At 34.5% G+C, this 23,466-nt stretch overlaps 1 protein-coding gene across 1 annotated transcript; it reads right to left on the bottom strand.

Annotated features, from left to right (window-relative positions):
* Positions 1-737: 737 nt before the first annotated feature.
* On the bottom strand, positions 738-21,527 carry LOC132727898 (uncharacterized). The gene is made up of 8 exons (XM_060713498.1): positions 21,418-21,527; positions 19,402-19,579; positions 18,019-18,100; positions 17,307-17,382; positions 15,416-15,495; positions 11,747-11,924; positions 4,086-9,582; positions 738-2,426 (listed from the first exon to the last, which is right to left on the bottom strand). The coding sequence occupies exons 2-8, from the start codon at positions 19,535-19,537 to the stop codon at positions 1,645-1,647; spliced, it is 6,831 nt and encodes a 2,276-aa protein (XP_060569481.1). The 5' UTR covers positions 19,538-19,579; positions 21,418-21,527; the 3' UTR covers positions 738-1,644.
* Positions 21,528-23,466: the final 1,939 nt, after the last annotated feature.

Genomic DNA, 23,466 nt, shown 5'->3' with positions numbered 1-23,466 from the left:
CAAGGGTTATTTCAGTCAAAATAAACCACAATTACATGTCTCCTAACGAAATAGTTAAAAATAGAACTACTTGTATCATAAAGGAATTCTTATACATGTAATTACGTGTAATGTGTAATTAGCATAGCTTACATTTCTTTACAAACGCTAAAAAAAACCTTTAAAATTAAAGAAGAGGACAAAAATATTTCCACGAACATTAGCACTGCATTCATAAAATCATGACACAGAAAGAGGGATAACTTATATAATTTACCTAACATATGTTTATGTATTTACTTCCCTTTAGTCAAAGGTGATTTAAGAAAAGCTTTCCATGCCTGATCTTTCTTTTTAAATTTAGTTTGATTCCTTATATTAAGGTACCAATTACATATTACATAAGACATTTTTTTCAGACAAATACTTTAAAGAATAGCCGGAACTGATTGTCTCCTCCAATTCTTTCGTGGACCTGAACTCAACCAGAGAACGACCTGAGGCCCAGAAGCTCCATAACGGTCTTCCTTCGACAACAAGCGCCCCAGGTCGTACCAAGTTCATTCCCGACACTCGACTCTAGTGGTAGTCGGGATTTATGTGTACATGTATCCCCAACTACACGATGACCTCTATATACAGGTGGCCAAGGCAACCTTCCCCACAATCTTAATATCTATATATGTATACAGATGAAGTACATTCATTTAAGTGTTTAAAACAAAAGAAGAAGAAGAAGTAATCGTTACAAATTGTTATTATAATTCTTCTCTCATTAGTATATTGATTTGAATTACAGACTGCTCACTAATGATTTTCAATACTTTGTAGCATAATATACATGAATTAGTTAATTTAGACTACCCTCAAAGTTCAACATGGAAAATAAAAATGATAAATATCATATTAGTATTGGATGTGTAGAAATGTTATAATATACATGTGGCCCGAAGCTTTTATGCATGATGTGTCACCAACAATAATTTTATTATGTTATATTTAAAAGAAGACTGTAGGAAGACACTCTAAACGACACCTCTCAGACACTGGACGGTAATGCATGTTATTGTTTTAAGTTTGAGAAATTAACAGTAAATTCCTTTATATTAATTATAAAAAAATTGTATGTTCACTTAATCATTTAATCAGGAACGGAACTGTCAAGAGAGTAAAGTATAAAAATATGATAGCTGATTAATGTCATGTCATATTTTCGCCTTGCAGCCCGCAGAGAAAAAGTACGACAATGTTCATATTTTCGACAGTGGTCATATGGTCGACAGTGGTCATATTGTCGACAGTGATCATATTGTCGACAGTGATCATATTGTCGACAGTGATCATATTGTCGATAGTGGTCATATTGTCGACAGTAATCATATTGTCGACAGTGGTCATATTGTCGACAGTGGTCATATTGTCGTATTTTCGTGTTTTCGCTGGCGCCTCGAGGAACAAAAGTATGTCAAAATGTTCAAATTCGATAAAGTCATCACTTTGTTGTATTTTTGTGATTTTGTGTGGCGCCCTGCAGACGAAAGAACGACAAAGTGACCATTTTGTCGTTTTCTGATCTTATTTTTGATTAGCGCCTCGCAAAGCAAAAATGTGACATACAAAATAGCACATATTTTAAAGTTTATTCTTAACAAGATCAAGCTTAAGTTAACCAAAATAATAATCTGCATATTCTGAATAATAATCGTTATAGTCCTGATAACCTATTTGGGAAAACAAGACTTCACATGTTTTGTTCCGATCTCCTGTATCCACTCTTTCATGTACCACAGAATATTCACCAGTATCAAAATAGTGCAATACCAGATCACTCCCAGCTAGCTGAACGGTCAAATGTTGGTGGGTAAGATGCTTGTACCAATGTTCAATATGAATTGGGCCGATTCCTATCGAAGGACAAAATACATTGTTTAAAAAGATTCCAATATGAATGACAAGGCTATCGTAACGTTTTTCAAGAGTAATTCTGCTATGTTCATAAACTCTCAAATTAAGGTAATCCATAATGCCGTCATCAGCGTAATTTCGTATCACTTTTTCGCCTTTGGAATTGCCGATGTCATATATGTCTTTTCCCTCACCACCGACTAGAATATCATTTCCATCAAGTGGTGATATAAAATCATTGCCTCCTTTACCATCCAAAAGATTTCCATAATTGGTCCCTACAAGCATGTCATTATAAAAGCTTCCGATAACGCCCTCTATACTAACATATATATCCCCATTGACATCTCCATTGTAGCCATGACCACTGTGTAAATCGACATACACCCCACTCATATCTTGTGCGTCACCTGATACAATAATAATGTCGAATCCAGGACCGCCGTTCACGTAATCCGCATCAGGACCAGGGTATATGACGTCATCCCCCATACCGCCATCCAACCAGTCCTTTCCGGCTCCTCCTGCTAGAATATCATCTCCTTCAAATATATTTGGAATTCTGTTTAATATGATTTAATATGATTTATTATGAAAAGATGAAAATGAGTCATCAAAATATCTACATGTATATATAAAATACATTTGTAACAAACAAAACGTTTTTTAATATAAGATTAAAACAATTATGGAAAATGGGAAAAAAACATACAATGTATAATTGAAAGCAGATTGATTTTAGATATACACTATAAAAATTGATGTCTGAATTGGCTCGGCCTACTGAGGTCAATGAAGTCTTTGCGAAACACGCTGCAATTGACAAATTTCTATTTTGTTAAAGCATGTGTAGCCAAAAACATTCATTAGCATTATAAACCGGTAAATTGTTTATTTCATAAAGCGTATAATGTTGCTTAAATGCGATAGCGAAAAAATGCAGCTATGTTAAGTAAAACAATCACGGTTAAAAAGCAAATCTTAACATCATCGTCGTCATTTCTGAAAGGCTGCATACAGTTTACGTCATTAAACTTGCTTTAACCTAATTAGCATTGTTCTGCTCACTGCCTTGTTGAGTCGTCCATTTAACATATTTCGACTCGGGCTCCACTTTTAAGCTCAGGAGACCCTCACGTGACATAGGCGTTCGCTCGCTTAGCATACCAGATCGTCAGTGTAGTTAAAAGAAAAAAAAATGTAATATTTCTATTACGTAGGTTCTTCATTTGCTATGAAAAAAAGAGAAAAAGGTTACAAAATACAAAAAAAAAACGAAACACAAAATTTGTAACATTTTATATGAAACACTTAAATTCGCAACATCTATTAAAACATCTATAAAAGGGAGATCAATAAAAAACAGGTGGTAGAGACATTGAAAAGTGGAGCATCATTTATGCCATCAGCACCTCCTAGCACAGATCTAACTCCGGCAAGCACCGACTAAACGCCGCCTGGCACCGACATAATACGCCTACCACCGACTTTACAGTGCCTGAAACCAACCTAACGCCGCCCAGCACCAATTTTTCATCGTTTAATACCAAACTAACGCCTACTTTTATAAAGTATTGGAAATTAAGATCTCAATGAATCACAAAGTTATAGCTAAAATTGGATTAAAAGCCTGACGACTTTTAAAGTTGCTATATAGAGCTTTACACCGGCTCTAGTGAGTATAAATATCTGGTAAAGAGTGATCGTATGTACTGCTGTACTGATACCCTAAAAAAATGAAGTTGGAAGTCAGCGACTTTGTTAATCTTTTCAGTCTTAATTCTTATATATGTTGGTCTGAGGAGGTTCCATTCGAAAGCGGTCTACGAATCACATCCCTTTTATCCGGTATGGTTCGAATCCCGCTATAGCTGATAACTCTTTAATGTCAGGAAGCTATCAAATTTGTGTATATAGGTCAACAAGTTAGAGCAATGTTTGACAACATCTAGTCGTCACCAAATGACACCGGAAAATACATTTTGTAAGGCAACGGACAAAAATAGACAACAAAATGGGAAATGGCATCAAGACTGGCGCAAACCAACTGATTATCAAACCAGGCAAAGATAGTAGGGTACGAGACTTACCTATACAGTTTCATTGAGTCAAAACCCTATTAAAGTCAATAATATCCACTAGTTTTAAAATAAGCTAAACCAAAGTACAACACAGATTTACATAATCACGTATTTACATACCATTTCCTCCGTCTATAAAATCGTCTCCCTGGTTACCGCGAATGACGTCATTTCCATCACCTCCTTCAAGTGTGTCTGAAAGTGTTCCGCCGGTAAATGTATTATTTTTTTCATTTCCTTTTATAACATTAGAATGTTCTTTCGACCCCAAAACAGTCACAACCTCTTTCCACAAATCCTTACTTTCTAGATCAATAATAAGGTTATGAGCCTGGTTGGTCCGATCTATTGAAATAGCTGTAGGCTGAAAATCAAGCTCTTGGGGAATTGTAAATACGACACCATCTTGTATAGTGTTTATAACCAGGTGTCGACTTCTTGGATCAGTTTTGTATTTTTGCAAGGTGACAGAGGCGCTTGGGTTTGAGACTGACTCAAGAAGTATATCGTTCTCGCTGATATTTGTGTAAACATCGTCGAAAAACGTAGGTAATTTGATAGTGTCTGTCAAATCGTCTCTTGCAAAATTATTGATGATATTAGGGCCTTTGTAATGATCTTTGATTACATAAATATCATGGCCATCTATTCCCATCATATAGGCACCACCGAAACCAGGATCAATTCTGTTTGCATGTTCGTTTCCTACCAATGTATCAGTAGCATTCGACCCTATTATATGTTCAACCGTGCGCATGCGATTTTTGTTCGTGTTGACAATTTGTGTTGTAGTCATTGCTGACTTATCGATCTCTAGTGGAGACTTCAATATTATATTTTCGACAGATTTTTCCAACCGAAAACTGATTCCATCAATCGTTCTTATGACAATGTGTCTCCAATTTTCCCCTTTGATCCAATTTTGTATTGTAACGATACGATTGTTCTTTACTTTCAGAACCACATCTAAGTTCAGAGAATTGACAGTTATGTGGTTAAAATTGAAATCAATTAGCAAAAGATCGTCTTTTCCATCCTCAGCAAAATTGTCAATAAAATCTCCAATATCCTCCTTATGTATTACATAAACGTCCTTACCCTCACCTCCAGTAATTTTGTCGCTTCCTCTCCCGCCTTTAAGGTAATTATTGCCGCTACTTCCTAGTATCACATCATCGAAATTACTCCCGATAATTGTTGTTACATTTTCAAAGCCTCGTTTCTTTGCATTTAATACCACAGAAGTGGTTTCTTTGGAAGCGTCTAGTATAATAGGTTGACGGATGTTAGGTTCATTTATGTCATCCGAGAGTTTGAATATGATGTCGTCCTTCGTTACAAACACACAATGTCTATAATACTCATTTGTAAACCAGTTATTCATTATAACCGTCGGTCCATTTCTGACAGTTTCCATTCGTACATGATTATCATTTTTCGATACAATGATTTCTTCATATGAATACTCAAATATAACTTTATCAACAGTCAGTTTTGTGTCAAAATTATTTATGACATTCCACGCCGAAGTTGCAGCTGAGCTAATCACATATGTGTCACTCCCGGCTTCTCCATAAAGTGAATTATTCCCTTTACCCCCATTAAGTATGTTGTCATTTTTGTTCCCAACGATTCTGTCTGAAGCATCGGAGCCTATAACCATTTTCACGTGTTCCCAAAGTCCTCTAGAAACATCTATGTCATGACCAGTTGTGGTTCCAGTTAAGACAATTGCAAGTGGGACAATAAATGCCCTACCATAAACACCGATTGTAACATTAAATATCACACCATCTTTTGCTTTGAAAGTCAAATGTCCCATTCGATGACCAGAAAACCAGTTCAAGACAGTTATGTCATGCTCATGACCGTGTTTAAGAATCAAGTCATTTCTACGACGATCCGCATGTATTTGCTCAAAATGTACATCTATAAAAAGAACGTCTTCTTCTAAATCTGTCGCATAATTATTTATCGTTGTCTTCCCTCCTGAATAAGGTATGATGTATGTATCTCGCCCATTGCCACCTTTAACAATGGATTGCTGTGGGCCGCAATAAAACGTATCATCTCCGTCTTCACCATATATTTCGTAATAATAATCCGCTAAAGAGTATCCTAAATTTGTATCTTTTGTCAGATTTTGGACTGTGAAGAATTTGTTATCCTTTGAGTTTCCATAATATGTACCGTGCAATGTATTTTGGTCACCTTTAATCTTATCGATGAGGTATTGCGAATGTACTGGAATCACCCAAAAAAGTTTTGCTGACTCTTTCTTGAAGCTAATGTCATGTGATTCCCCTATCCCTAAAAAGATATCGTTTGAATCCTCCTCCAAAGCTATGAATTTGTCAAGATTACGTTCTCTTCCATTTTCATCCACAATTTGCATTCGAAGCCGTGCAGTATTGTCATCGAACATTTGGAAAATTATGTTACCGCCATTCCACGACGCATCTCCCGCTGCAAAATTTATCACCTTTTCATGTTTTCCTTCTTTTACAAATCTAAGATAATTGTGATAGTCAGACATTTTATGAAATAATGCATGTTCTTCATTATACCGTTTGTCAATATTGATGTACGTTTCAGCAAAACTTAGTAATCCAAGAGAAGTAAAATCATAAAAAGCTTTAATAGTCATAACTATACCTTCGCCGATGCCTTTTAGAACAGCTCCGACCTTTTGCAAAGCAGAAGCGTCTGACGGTAAATTTTTCAGTTCGTTGCTTATTGCATAGTAAAAATCGTCTATAACAAGTCTAACAATTGTCAAAGCTACTGTAACTATCAGGGCTTCTGGTCCAAATAGTGCGGAAATAGTTATGGCTGCATCCAATCCCGCGTCAATGTAACCGATTGTTGTTTTTCTACGTATGTCTTGCACTGTGTTGTAAATTCCAAACGCAGTTCCAATAACAGGTATGTCTCCTGCAACACGACCAGCTGCAGATAACGTTTCACTAACCGCTAATTCTCCTCGTGAGAAAAATGTTCTTATTCTTGTCGAAACCTCTGCTAAACCAGCTTCAATTTTTTGAAGCCCGGCGGAAAAAATCTTACTTGTGATTCTTCGTAATACTCTCTGGGCTGACTGACTCATTCCGTATATTCCATGGACGCTTTGAGCTATGTTAACAATACCTTCACCAATCTTTCCTTCTTCGAAATCTTGAACAGCACCTCTGAATCCCATCACGATTCCATAAACTCCAAGAAATTCATTCAATTTTGTCAGTGACTTTGGTGGAAAACTTTTCATTTCTCGAACATGGTCTATCTCTTTCGAAGTTTCTTTTTTTATCCAATTTGTTTCAAGAATATTTTCGTTTATTTCAATATTTAACTCTATTTTGTCAGTTGGGTTTGATTTGTCTCTGACAAATAATTTAACATTCCCATTTTCAAATTCTATTGTGCTTTGAATGATTTCGAGATCCTTTCCTGATACCTGACTTTTTTGTGCTATTACTTTGCTCACGTGATTTATGACATGTATGTAATCATTTACCATAGCCACAGAAGCACGTATTGGCATGGCCTTACTCATTGATTTTTCAGTAAATACTTCTACATCGTTAACTGTTGGGAAACTATGATCACCTAACGGGTTTGTTCTAACAATACGATCAGTATTTTCAGGTTTATAGTCAATTATTGTGTTGTGCATTTCATTTTCTGTAATAGGAAAAGTAATTCGTGCAAGTTTTTCTGGTGGCATTTCTTTCCGTAACTGGTTATATTCTGTATCTGTCAAGAATCGATATTTGTTATTTTGACCATCCTCACCTTTTTGTGTTAATAAAAACGTTCTTGCAATATTAAGCTCTCTCGGTAAAACGATTTGTTTATGATTTATTTCATTGACTGTTAATCCTGTATTGCCAATATATCCCCAGCTCTTTCCACGTGTCATGGGATTGCATTCTATCAGCGTATGAAGAGATATCGGTTCTCTTGCGTTTATATTCATCATCATTTCGTTTATAGAAAATGTCCGAAAATTCCGAATAGTTTCTGCAAGTGCAATTGCAAGAACAGTTGAACCTTCCAATATATGCATTTGATTTTGCTTGATATTAATATGTTCGCCGTTCATGAAATTACCCATCAGGTTAAGCACATTTCCTGGATATAAACTCTCTCTAAAGTTCCTAAAACGTTTTGACCCGCTTTGTCCTTCCAAAGTAAAATAAACGTCGTCTACAAAAATTTTCTTGCTTGTTACTGTAAATGTTCCCTCCTCAGACAAACTTTGAACTATTTCATGGATTTTTCTATTTGCATATTCATTTTTGATTGAATTTCTCATATCTCGATATGTTTCCAAGTTAAAACCCTTAGGTAAAATATATCGATTTTGGCTATCTAACCATTTCCAGTTTTTCAGATGAAGAATCTCATTTTCATTTATTGGCTTATCATGAAAATGTTCAAGTCTTACCGGCATATCGGATGCTATCATGCCTTCCCACGTTATATAAAAATTTCTTCTTGCCATTTTGTACACAACATCACCAAATAGATAATATTTGTTTAAGTAGCCCATGTTTCTCGTATCTATACCAAATGCTCCAAACATATTGATTTCATGTATGAGATCAGCCCTACTAGTTATTTCACGGACATTCTCAACTTTTATAATTCGATTAAAGTTTCTATCAAGTCTTGCAACGTACTTCCAGTTAGGTGGAGTACCAGAGTCAAGAAGGAAGCTTATTTTCTTCACCGATGATGTCGATGATGTCATAATCATATTTAGATTTCCATTAACGTCAGAGTGTATTTTAAAATCAAATACATCCGATATCCGCTTATTCGATTTATCAGAAAGGTATGCATTTCCAACGAATTCGTGATAACTTATCTTACCCGGTTGAAACTCTATTATCTCCTTCTTCAAGCTTTGAATATTAACCTTATTCTCTTCGGATATTTCACCGTTTACTACAGTACTCTGAATTTTCTCTCGTATTTTTTCTATATTTTTATCAATTATTTTCTTCTCAACAAATGCAGTATCATGTAAAAAGTTAGTCTTGGTTAAAGTTTTAATGTAGATATCAATATCTTTAGCTTCCAATACCTTAAGTAAGTTCGGTTCATTGGTATCCTGGTTTCTCTTCTCCAAGTAGATCGTTTGTTTATTTGAATAATAATTGATGTCTGTAAGTTTAACTAAGGCTCCACTAGATTCTAGATTGTATGACGCAAGACCTTCAGTGACAGGCAACTCAATGCGAATTACTTCATTAAAGCCATCAAGCTTTATTATCTTTTTACTAAGTGAGTCTTTACTGAACCATTTTATTCCGTCAGCTTCAATTTTACCAGTTTCTTTCTTGCCTGAAGCAGTTATACTAATAAGCCCATTTCTAGAGCTGACTTCTGCATTGATACTTTGATCAAATCTTAAAGATTTTAAAAACTGTTCCGTATACCCATCATTGAGAAATTCTGATCGACCATCATTTCCAATGTTGCAACCAACGAGACTTATTCGACCTAGTTCAGACATTTGTATTGGTAACTTATGTACTATTTCTGCAAGTTCTTTTGGTGTCTTTCCTGCAAGTCTCATTTCACCAAAGGTGTTTTTGCCATGGCCAACAATCTGAATATAACCAAAATGAGTATTCAATAGTGAAAATATTTAAATATTATCAAATAGATAAATTCAAAACTTTTATTTAAAACAAAACTTAAATTAGCTTTTAAATGTGTCTCAACTTATATCTGTTGCAATATTTTGATACTTTCAACTGTTGAATGTTTTTCACTCCTTATAATTAACATCATGTTGTTTCTCTTCCACCAGATCAGAGTCGATGCAATCCACAAAGGTTGTTGGTGATAGAAATATTAATAGGTCAAATGTAATCCGATAACTATATCTTTACCTGAATGAAAATTTTCTTTACGTTTAATTCATGACAAAATTCATTGATAAATATCTTACTCGAAAATAGAAATGTTTTCAAGCATACATGTTACCAAATATTTTTAGGGTAACTTAATTAAAGTAAACGGAATCCCTTAAAACCCAAAACTACAAAATTGAAATCGCTGCAGGCTCGGTTTGATCGAGCCGGTACATGGACGATACTGGTGAGTGCAAGCTATCGACCGTCAACGCCCCCGAGCACCGAATTCAACATTTAAATTTTGAGTTCGGAAACATGCGGCGTTTATCACAGAACCTTCAATGCGAGACTTTCGTGACATTCCACTAAAAGCGGCATAAGGTCACGAAATTAAAGAAATTGTGAGTCATAAACGAGAAAGCAATCGGCGGATATCAACAAAATGTGTTTTTGAAAGGAGTTCAGAGGTTATGAAGCCTGTGTATCACAGATAAGACTTCAAAACAACAACAACAACAACAAACACACGAAACAAACAAATTTAAAAATAGGCACCATATCCTAAGGGTAATTGTATAGTATTCAAGTAGGAATACTAGAACCACACCTGTTGAAAAAGGGAGAATGAACCAAAAATACTACAAGCATTTACACACGATAATTATGTCGAGCTGAACGATTTTTATGGATCGAAAATATAACATCTTTGATTATATGTACAGGGCGACTTTTTGTGGCCTAAACACGGCACAAATAACACTGATTTGGCAATACAACAGAAAAAAACGGAATCCTCAAAGAACGCCAAAAACGACAAAATTGAAAATGCTGCAGATTTGGTTTGATTGATCGTGGTTTTGACGGTACTGAAAAGTTACTGTCCATGCCCCGTAGCACCGGCTTTAGCAGAATTTAACATTTTAACATAAAAATTGTGAGATTTTGAATTGAGAAACGTCCATTGCTCTAATAAACACACGGAAAAACAAAAGACAACATTGTTGCGTTCCTTAAAAGGAAAACTTTATCAAAAATGTATACATATCATAAATATCGTACGTTAAGTTTTAGTAGGTCTCCTTTCATAAAAAATAGAAACTTGAAATTTTATGTGATATCACCGTTGTGAAAAATGTTTTAAATTGATAATTGGTCAATGACATGCTAAAATTTTCTAGATTGATGGCGCAGTTCAAAGTTTTTCAGAGGTATATTTGTCGATCTTGAAAAACAAACACTACTTTAATTGTGTAGATTTGTGACTATTAGACGTATCATACTTCTTTTATATTAAATAAAGCTTTTTTAGCCAATATATGATTATAATAATGACATGTATTTAATTAAAGTTCAACAGTATTTTCTTCTAAACAAGGACCTGAGAGATAGAGCAATTATTTTTAAAGAAAAATAAAAAAGTTGACCCAACAAGAATTTGCACCCTAAATACTAAGGTTCAATGCAGATGTCATCGTACAAATGTAAAACACCGGCTCCTTCCGTGAATAAAAATGATATTCAAATACATTGTTTGCTACGGCATGAGTGTCATATACTGTCTATGATTATGAGATTGTCTATCCATGTAAGAAAGTTTGAGTTACGGTTATAGAGTGGGGCAAAAAAGCAAAGGGGCGGTCCAAAAAAGACCATGCCACGCAGAAATATCCAGGCCCTATTGCTTGAGTTAGGGCTATGGGCCTCATATTGTGCACAAAATACCCTCCAAACATGTACAAAATCGAATCAAGGCGTTTAAAATGGCGTAAATATTGCAATAAGATGGTTACGTTGTTTCCTTACTGGGTTCGTTTTTTTATAACAATGGTTATATCAATAACTATACGTATAAACATAGTACAATATACAAAAAAGATTTATCAATGTATTTTGGTTTATGTCTAGAAGTCATACCTGAACACGGCTATTTCTTCCCAGAAAATGCTCCTCTCCAAGAATCACATTTATCGTGTTTGTTTCAGGGTTGTATTTGTACAAAGTTGACACTAATGGGTGTTTGTTGTACAGGAAATGCGCTGCCTTCTGCACAGTGATATCGCTTCCCATTATTATAATAGCCTGGTGGTCATACCTTTATATAGAATACACAGTAACATAATCATTCCAGTTGTACTTGCATTTTGGTTAATTCCGTGCTGAACTTTAACCCTTCCCTTACTTTATATAGAAAAGGACAAAATAAAGATAAGGGATGAATAAAGACAAAGGATTGATGTAGACAAATGCTTATGTACAGAGGATAAAGACTTATTTAAGAAAATAGATTTATTTGAACAAGGGATTAATTTAGTCAAGGAAAATGATGTAAACAAAGAATAAATGAAGATGAAGGATTAATGTAGACAATAAATATGATGTACACAAAGAATCAATGAAAACAAAGGATTAATAAAATCAAGAAAATGTTGTAAACATAGATGAAGTGAAGACAAACGATTTATGTTGACAACGCACTGATGTTAACAAAGAATGAAAAAGGAAAAACGATTGTTGTTGACAAAGAATTGAAGACAATTAAACGATCAATACAGACAAGGAATTGATGTAAACAACAAATCAGTGAAGACAAAGGATAAATGTAGACAAGAAACTGACGTAAACATAAATATAAACTAGAACTGCCACTGTCGTGGCGTGAAAACCCCCGCATACCAGAATCAACAGTGGCCATTTAGAGCTCAAGGACAACGTCCCTGCCAAAATTGAGCCAGTGCATTCTAAGTTATGTATTCTACATGCTTCAAATGTGAAAATGTCAAAATCAATACACTGTGGACAGGCATTCTTAAGCAATTGAGGGGAAAATTTCTTTTAGTTGACCTTTGACCCAGTATCCTCAAAATCAAAAGGGGTAAGCATGACTAACCTCCATGCAAAATATGAAGACTGTGGGTCAAAGGAATCTTAAGTAATTGGGTGGACAAGCTTTTATAGTCAAGGCCCCTGTGACCTTGACCTTTGACCCAGTGACCAAGAAATCAATAGAGGTCATCTACTAATCATGACTAACCTCCATGCCAAATATGAAGACTGTGGGTCAAAGGTTTCTTAATTTATTAGGCTGACAAACTTTTTAAAGTCAAAGTCCCTGTGACCTTGACCTTTGACCCGGTGACCTCAAAATCAATAGGGGTCATCTACTAATCATGACTAACCTCCATGCCAAATATGAAGACTGTGTGTCAAAGGAATCTTAAGTTATTGGGCGGACAAGCTTTTTGAATTCAAGGCCGCTGTGACCTTGACCTTTGACCTGGTGACCTCAAAATCAATAGGGGTCATCTACTAATCATTACTAACCTCCATGCCAAATATGAAGACTGTGTGTCAAAGGAATCTTAAGATATTGGGCGGACAAGCTTTTTGAATTCAATGCCGCTGTGACCTTGACCTTTGGTCAGGTGACCTCAAAATCAATAGGGGTCATTTACTAGTCATGACTAACCACCTTGCCAAATATGAAAACTGTGGATCAAAGGAATCTTATAAGTTATTGGGCGGACAAGCTTTTTGAAGTCAAGGCCCCTGTGACCTTGACCTTTGACCTGGTGACCTCAAAATCAATAGGGCGGTCAAAATCTACTCGTCATGACTAACTTTCATGCAAAATATGAAGACTGTGAGTCAAAGGAATCTGAAATTATTGGGCGGACAAGCTTTTTGAATTCAAGGCCGCTGTGACCTTGACCTTTGACCTGGTGACCTCAAAATCAATAGGGATCATCTACTTGTCATGACTAACTTGCATGCCAAATATGAAGACTGTGGGTCAAAGGAATCTTATAAGTTATTGGGCGGACAAGCTTTGTGAAGTCAAGGCCCCTGTGACCTTGACCTTTGACCTGGTGACCTCAAAATCGATAGGGGTCATTTACTCGTCATGACTAACCTCCATGCTAAATATATAGACAAACGATTAATGTAGTCAAGGAATTGATGTAAACAAAGAACTAATGAAGACGATTTTTAATTCGACAAACGAATAATATGGAGGTCAATTCGTATAGTGATTGATTTGACAAAGAAATTAATGTAGACTAAAGAATAATGCACATGAGAGATTATAAAACACAGGGGATAAATGAATCCATGTTGACAAAGGATCAATGTGGACAACTGATTTAAGTAGAATGGGGTTGAATACAACTAAAACTGAAGAGTATAGATAAAAGTGAATTTAAATTGGTTAAGATGTTTGTTTGTTTGTTTCGTTTTACGCCTTTTCCCAACAGTATTTCAATCATATAGGCGGGTAGTTTCCTAACCATCGTTCCTGGAGAGTTACACCAGTATTAGACAACCTTCCTCCGCGCTAAACTACCAAAGCATTTCCCGGGGATCGAACCCACGCCAGAGAGATAACTGGATTAGAAGTCATCGACTCTAACCCCTCGACCACGGAGGCGGTTATGGTTAAGATGTAAAAAGTAGGAAACAATATTAATCAGTGTGGCAATACCACGTGACATTGACGTCATTTTCGGCATCATTTCCAAGACAAATGTTGCTCGATTCGGAAAAGAAAATAGCCGTAAATATTTTATTTCTGTACCAATTTCTTTGGGATATGCACCAGTCTACGGGGAAAAATATAAGCTTTCCACAGAATATTGGATATTCGTCAGTTTATAAGCCGTTTTATCAAACACTTTGCATAACCTTGGAAGTTGCTTGTATCAGAGCGGGCTTCAGTTGCAAGCTATTTCGTTTTCTGGCGTTATCTGGTCTACGCCATGAATAAAAAGTCAGGTTTACATGAACCGGGAGTACGGAAGGCAAACCTCTACCTAAATATGTTCATATTTTTATTAAGAATGACATAAATCTTATATTTTTCTTCAATTGTAAATTCTGGCACCAGTTCCAAGTCGAAAAAAAAGACTACAGTTTAAAGCAGATTTTAGAATCAGTTGCAAATGCGAAGCAACATGCCTACCGTTCTCTTTCTACAATTTAGTTTTTCATTGTTGATCTTTTACAGAGAGATTGTGAAAAAACTGATTGTTCCTTAACTTGTTTCCTTCCTCTAATACAAGCAACTTCCAAGGTTATGCAAAGTGTTTGATAAAACGGCTTATAAACTGACGAAGATTCAATATTCTGTGGAAAGCATATATTTTTCCCCGTAGACTGGTGCATATCCCAAAGAAATTGATACATAAATAAAATATTTACGGCTATTTTCTTTTCCGAATCGAGCAATATTTGTCTTGGAAATGATGCCGAAAATGACGTCAATGTCACGTGGTATTGCCGCACTGTTAATGACAGTACTTATTGTCTTTATTGGTAATGTTTCGTTTTCCTATAATAAAAGTTATGCAACTAATACAGGAAAGGTGATAGCTTATTGCGTGTAAATAAGTCAGCATTATAACAACTTCTGGGGCTTGTTTCATACAAGTTTAAATGAGATAATGAATAATATATCAAAAGTGATTATTATTGTTTATGTAATAAAAAGTATGTTTAAAAATCAATCACATGGCAACATATAAAACATTTAAAGATATTGTCAACTAGGCAGCTTGAAAGATTTTATATCTCAAGAAAAGAGATTACCTTGTTGAATAGTCTTTTAGCTGGACAGCCTTCATCTCTTCCGTAGTATGGTCAATATGATTCATCATTGTCCGTATATTCTAAAATAGAAACAGTTAAGAACATGATTTTAATAATTATGATAATTCATTATTACTATTCAGTATTATATTTCATATTGTATGAACCAGCCAAATGGTCGAAAAAAAATCAAATTCCGGTTTTATCAGGGCTTTTTTCGAAAGCAGGGATGTGCGGAAAGCTTGATTTGTTTGATATATAGGTGCCCTAAGTTACGGAAGCGTCCTGGTGCCAATTCATAATGTTCTATAAAAAAAAATTAACTCCTACGTAGGAGATAAAAAAGCCTAATTAGGAGTTTATAACTCCTACGTAGGACTTGTTACTCCTACTTAGGACTTTATAACTCCTACGTAGGAGATATAAAAAAGCCTTATTACGAGTTAATAACTTTAAAACTCCTACGTAGGACTTTTTAACTCCTACGTAGGACTTTATAACTCCTACGTAGGAGATGAAAAAAAGCCTAGCGGCTAGCGATCATTAAGTTACTAGTCACACGGCCATGCCGCCACACTTTACCTTTTAATAAAGTGTCTCAGGTTTCTAGAGTGTACAGTGTCTTAGAGTGAGGTGTATGTAAGCATTGGCAATGTATCCCGAAAAATATCTTTACAGCTATTCGAAAAACTAACTCGATAACAAGCATTTCTAAAATAAGAATATATCAAAAATTAAAAAGGCTTTAACGATTACTTTTTCCATACGAACTAGCTGAACAAAACGAGCAGTTTATCCATTTTCGGCCGTTTATAGGGGGAGGGGGAGTAGTGAAGTGTCTTGTTCCTGCTCCGTTAAATTTAAGAAGAAAACGGTTTGAGGAGCATTATGCATGCATATGTTTAATAATGAATTATATCCTACTTTGAAAAAGTTTAACCCATACATTTTGTGTACATGTGTATAATCAATATAACTTAACGTACATAATACAGAATCATCGTTTAATATATGCAGAGAATGACAAAATCTCTGGCTACAGACTAAGGGTATTTACTAAAGTGGCTTGCCACAATTACAACTTGACACATATAATTTATTTTCCTACATAATATGCTATCTTAATTAAGTTATACTCTAGCATACATGTCCGTCGAACTCTGTTCTTTCAGTACTTTGATATGTATCCTACGTAGGAGTAATAAAGTCCTACGTAGGAGTTATAAGTCCTAATTAAGCATTTTATCTCCTACGTAGGAGTTATAAAGTCCTACGTAGGACTTATAAAGTCCTACATAGGAGTTATAAAGTCCTACGTAGGAGTAATAAAGTCCTAATTAGACTTTTTTTATCTCCTACGTTGGAGTTATAAAGTCCTACGTAGGAGTTACAAACTCCTTATTAGGCTTTTTTATCTTCTTCGTAGGAGTTTATTCGTACTACGCTTCCGTACTAAGTCATAGGCCGAATTGTAGGTTACTCCATGTCATTGAGAAGTTTAACTGATGAATCAAATTAGAGGCTACTCCAAGTCATAGCGATGTTTATGTGATGAATCGAACAGTAGGCTGCTCCAAGTCATTTAAAAGCTTATAAGATGAATCGAACTTGTCATAGGGACGTTTATGTGATGAGTCGGATTATATGTTGCTTCAAGTCAACGAGAAGCTGCGTGATGTGCTTAAATTAATCGCTAATACGTATGGTTCAACTCTTATAGCAAAATACGTATGAATTGTAATTTCAAATTGATAATTAAAAGCTATATTTGCATAAACATAATATCTATAACTGAACAATAAATAGTTTATAATGTTTAAACACATTTTGTTTTATAAATTTCAAATAAAGGAGTATTTTGAGAATGATGTAATAGCACAAAGATATTTACCTTCAGGGTGTTGGCAGCTTGGGCATTGTTTTTATTCCATATATCACCTTCTTGAAACTTTCGCCATATTACAGATCTGTCATGAAAATATAGTAGAATGCATGGCTAAACTACGAAAGAACAGTGGGGAAATTTCAACTTTATGAATTCCCGATTTCATCTTCGTGAATTCATAATTTCAACTTTTCAACATAGGGAGTACATGATTTCCCGATTTCAACTTCACGAATTCACGATTTCAATTTTACGAAATAAACTTCACGAATTAATGTTTTGAACTTCACGATTTTCATTTTAATGAATTAACGATTTCAACTTCATGAATTCAACTTCATGAACTGATGTTTCGAACTTCATAATAACAACTTCACGAAGATTTAAATCAATTATTCACGAAGTAAATTATTGAAATCGGAATTTACGAAGTTGAAATCTTGAAGTTAGAAACGTGAATTCATAAAGTTAAATTTATCAGAGATGCTGATCGGTATCTTTGTCTCTGAATTCGTGAAGTTGGATTGGAAATACGGAAAACGAAAACACGCATTTTATTTGATCAATATTCCTCAATATTTCATTTATAAGTATATGATAAAACGTCACGTTATATTGAAGAAACAGTGCAATCTTTATGATTTAGTGTTGACACAACAATAATCCAGTTTTTAGATGGAGGTTTGTCTTATATATGTATAAACTGATAAGATATTACCTTTTATCATACGAACTGCTGTCGTTCAGAAACTTTACTGTGTCTCTAAAAATGTGCCATTTCTCGCCTATCTCCTGCCAGTCTAAAAAGGTATGATTGTTAAAACATATGAGCCGCGCCATGACAAAACCAACGTAATGCGTTTGCGACCAGCATAGATCCAGACTAGCCTGCGCATCCGCGCAGTCTGATCAGGATACATGCTGTTCGCTATCAGTTTCTCTACTTGTTATAGGGTTTGTAAGCGAACAGCATGGATCCTGATCAGACTGCGCGGATGCACAGGCTGGTCTGGATCCATGCTGGTCGCAAACGCATTACGTTGGTTCTGTCATGGAGCGGCTCATATCAATTTGCTGTAAGCAATTAAAAAAGAACCAATCATTGCAAATTTACAGTGGCATCATGTTTTGCAAGTCTATTCAATTAATTGTGTTTGTAACGTTTTGTGATCACAAGCGCTTGCTACTTCCGGTCACTGAACCTTAATCAATAACTTGAACCTTTCTTTCGATCGTTTATCAATTTTGAGAGCTATTTAAGAAAGCTTTGCTCATCAAGATGTCAATTACTGATCACATTGATAAATAATATACATATCGAATTCGGACACCTTTGCAGTTGTCGAGTATATTTGAAATGAAATATGCACAGCGTGGGTATTTTAAAACATACATAAAATTTGATGAAAACAATTAAAAACAAAACATACATAACATGTTATTTATAGTTATAGCTCGGCTTTTGGGTTCAAACATCGGCTACGGCATGGGTGTATAGCCATTTTAATGCAAGTCACTATGTAAATTAATTACAGAGCACAGAAATTAAATTCTTTCATGCACGTTATACCCTATAGTATGAAATTTTGCATACGAAAGCCGCACTTCTCTATGCTGCTCTCTTAATCTAAATGCTGATTTTTTTAAATTTTTTTTATTTTTATTTTTTTTTTTGTCATTAAATTTTATTTCTCATATTGTGCGAAAATTCCCATCTGCGCAGAACGAGTTCAAGTCCTGTAAAATTTACAGGGAAGAACAGGGAAGAATATTTACATTGGTCATTGTAGAGTTATAAAATGAAATTGGACTTTCTAAAATAATCTAAAGGAACTTTCGGAAATGTATATATTATAGCTAAATTCTTGAATAGTCTAAAGGCGTTTCGAAAACGAACTTTTTAATCAAGTTCCTCAGATATTTGATTTCTTTTAACCATGCTTCATCCCCCATTTTGATACTTCTTGTTACGTCTGATTTTCTTCATTTGTCAATGATTCTACCAGGAATTAATAACCTGGATTCAATATATAGAGGGCGAGTTGCAAATTCCATGCGCACACTTCTAAAGAAGTTATGAAATTTAGGAATATTTGATTACCGTGTTCTGATATACATGCTCGGTGGAAACAGGAGCTGACGTCAACATGATCTTCCGGGAGACCTATTCTCACACCAGAGCACAGCGTGGTTAGCATGCAAGCCAAAGCGGACATTGCCGTAGCAAAGAGGTCCATACTTTACAGATTTTTACTTGATCCACAATCTACGTTATTTTCCTGCAAAAAAAGTAAACGAATTAATATAGTATTATTACTGAATACCGTTAGGGCCATCGTGGTTATACGTTAAAATATAGAGGTCGACAATGCGATAGTGCGACAGCGCGATAACGACAATACGGCAGTGCGATGACGACAATGCGACAGTGCGATGGCGACAGTGCGACAACGCGTTAGTACGATGACGACAGGGCGATAGTGTAATCGCACTGTCGCCACCGCACTGTCGCATTGTCGTCATCGCACTATCGCATTGTCGTTTTGTCGTCATCGCATTATCGCCATCGCTATATGTCGCATTGTCGTCATCGCACTGTCATATTTTCGTCATCGCACTGTCGCACTATCGCATTGTCGCCCTTGGTATTTAACGTAAACCCACGATGACCCTCACGGTATTCCGTATATTATAGTTAATATAAAAAATTCGGTTAAAGAAATTTGAATTTATACACATATCACTCGTTCGCTACATGAGCAGCGAAAGACTTTCGTGGTTCCGACTTTTAAGAGCGGCATATTATGTTTCTTTTTGTTTTTGTGCCTGTCAGAACTTTTTTTTTCGTTTATTGCAGATGTGTTTTTCTTGTGAATGAGTTTTGTTTTTGTTTTTGTAGTTGTTGTTGTTGTTTTTTTTCTTAGCGCACCCGGCTTTTTGTTGTTTTATTATTATTATTTTTTGTTTGTTTGTTTTGTTTTCGTTACTCAATTGTGAAAATTAAGAATAATGATGATAATGATGATGATGATGATGATTATTGTTATCATTATTATTATGTAAGTAGCTCCATTTCGTTTTAAACAATTAAGACCAAGATGAAATATAAGTGAAATTCAAATTTATAATTAGGCTGTGTAAGAAACTATAAAGTAACGGCACGAAAAAATGTATAAAAATAAGAAGTACAGTCATAATTATACTCATATATCAGACTTGCGCATTGTAACATGGCCAGAGATTGGCTGAAATATAACTTACGCATTGTAACATGGCCAGAGATTGGCTGAAAAATAACTTACGCATTGTAACATTGCCAGAGATTGGCAAAAAATTTGCAAGGATGTTGTTAAGAATGAAAACATACACTGCATTGTTTTCTAAAGAAAATGAAATCTCTAGCATAATTTGTGAATTGGATGTTTGCATTTTTTTAAAGTGTGTTTCAGTCCTGTCATCGGTAGAAAAAAAATCGATGAATCTTTGAAGTTATTTTGCCAAAAAAAAAATAATAATAATAAAAAATTTAAAAAATATATATATATATAAAATATAAAAAAGATAAAATGGTTGGCTAGCCCTTTATTCTGCTAGACAATTACTTCTTTAGCATGAAAACTCAAATTTTAAGGTAGAATTAAAGACGATTTCTCATAATGTAAGTCTATGGAAAAATCAATGCATGAGTCTGACCTAATACTCTAAAAGAAGATTTTTAATATCGTTGCAATCTTCTGACATAAATCAGACAAAGTCGAAATAATCAGGGACATAACAAACTGCGTATAAAAAGTAGGAAACTAGAATTAGCTTGAGAGAGAAGAAAAAATCGCATCACGTGTTATGCGAAAATAGTAACATCAAATTTATCACGTGTTATGTGAAATAGTAACAACAAATGCATCACGTGTTATGCGAAATAGTAACATCAAATGCATCACGTGACGTGTTATGTGAAAAAGTAGTTACAAATGAATTTTTTCCCCATGAACATAGATTCAACAACACGTGCAATTAAATTTATTTGTTGAGATGATTAAGTACGAAACGATTATAAAGCAAAAAGAAACAAATATTTATTAATTACACTCGAAAATCTGAGACAAAATAGACCTACCTTACTTTGTTCCAAATCTGTACCAATTGTGAACAGCCGCGAGGATCTAATTATATATAAATAAGCTAGACATGTTGTTCTTGGAAAACAGATGAAATCAAAGAAGTCTAATATCTGTTCACAATTACATCTAATTTGATATGCCTGGCCGTAAGTGCAAGGTTTGGCATACCCCTCTTTTTAGATATTTTCTTTCTCTATGTTTACGTTTTGTTGCAAAATTTGTAATTTATATATAAATACATGCATATGAAATTAATAAATAAATAAATAAATAAATAAATGAATGAATGAATGAATGAATGAATGAATGAATGAATGAATGAATGAATGAATGAATGAATGAATGAATGAATGAATGAATGAATGAATGAATGAATAAACAAATAAAATAAATAAGAATAAACAAATAAATAAACAAATAAATAAATAAGAATTAACAAATAAATAAGAATAAACAAAGAAATAAATTAGAAACCGGTTGCTAGGCATTAGAATTATCAAATTGGCGATAATTGGTAAAATGATGAAAACATGAAAGCGAAAATAAATGTCATCACGATAAAGTATTAATTTTTCCGTTTTTTACTTAATTAATTATAAATGTATTAAAGTATTAGTTTTTCAAGTACAGTATTGAACTGAATATTGTTTATTTACTGATTATTATAGTTTTTACAAGTCAAAAGTACTGATGACCTGACATTGTTTGTAGCTTTTTTTTTAAATATCGCCTTCAAATTCTATATCTCTTCGTTTCACCCTTTTTTTATCATTCTTTGACTTTAAAGAATGACAATCGTCGAGATGTTACGTATATACGGTATACACCTACCTTAATCCTGTCCCTGAAATCATTAACAAATATGCTCGCCCATTGGTCATTTTTAAAGCACATTATCGGAAAAGTGTATAAATAAATTGTCCAATGAGAGGGCTCCCCTCACCGGCAGCCGATCTATTTTTATCCAACCAGCCAATCGACGCCCTCAGTTCATTCTTGGACTCAGCCAATCAGCGTACCCTGCGTTCATTTGTATCCGGTTAATATGTTTATCAAGGTTAAAAGAAAAAAATAGACGAACTTTTTTTCCTGGAAAGAGCTGTTTACATCTTATTTATTCCATTGTTTTTATTTTTGTTGTTGTTCTTTTTGGAACCTTGAAATTAGCCCTCGTAGACGATCCGGGGTATATTTTATTTAATTTAATTTAATGCAATTTAACAATTGTGTTTTCCATTATATACGAAACCAGGTTCTGTTTCAAGTACGAGTCGTATATACTTTCTGATGAGATAAAGAGAAATTAAAACAACGATAGATATAAACTTCCAGATGATATTTAAAGAAGTTAAAACAAGGTATAGTTATGTACGTTCTGTGCAATATAAGAAAATTACAACACAAACCAATTTGAGCGAATTTTTTTTTTCAATTGGAACTAAATTAACTATATGTGTATATATTTCAATACATTGGCTGTTATGGCAGTGACCAACAATTAAAATTAAAAAAGATGTTAAGGATAAAATATAATTCTGCCTAAAATAATGAATGAAGGAAGCCCACTCTTTTTTAAGTTGAACGTTACAGTTAAATTCCGATGGACATTTAGATTAATTTCGTTGGGCTTCTTGAGGTATTTATCATTTATGCGAAGTTCAGTGTAAAATTGAAAGGAACTATGTTAACTTATTTTACCTTTCACCTGTTCGCAATCACATATATCACAAGTATCTTTATTTGCTTTAAAATTGCATGATATTTAAATAAGACATAACATATAAACATATAATACAATGTATACACATAGCATATAATGCTCAAATGTTTAACCTTGTAAAAGAACTTTCTCTTCATACTTAAATGAATAAAGCTGCATAATACAGGCAGGAGAAAGAGTTCTTTATGGTGGCTGATATGGGACAATCGTGTTTTCGTTCCGCGACCGCGAAAAGTCGAGAAATAACAAGTTAAAAAATCGGGGCGCGGAGCGAAAAGTCGCTAATTAGCGGGGCGCAGGGCGAAATTTAATTAATAAAACTTCG

The sequence above is a fragment of the Ruditapes philippinarum genome, unplaced genomic scaffold, assembly GCF_026571515.1.
Source record: "Ruditapes philippinarum isolate M1 unplaced genomic scaffold, ASM2657151v2 ctg83_1_1_1_1, whole genome shotgun sequence".
NCBI lineage: Eukaryota > Metazoa > Mollusca > Bivalvia > Venerida > Veneridae > Ruditapes > Ruditapes philippinarum.
The sequence above is the reverse complement of the archived record's forward strand: the minus strand, read 5'-3'. Positions and strand labels throughout refer to the sequence as shown.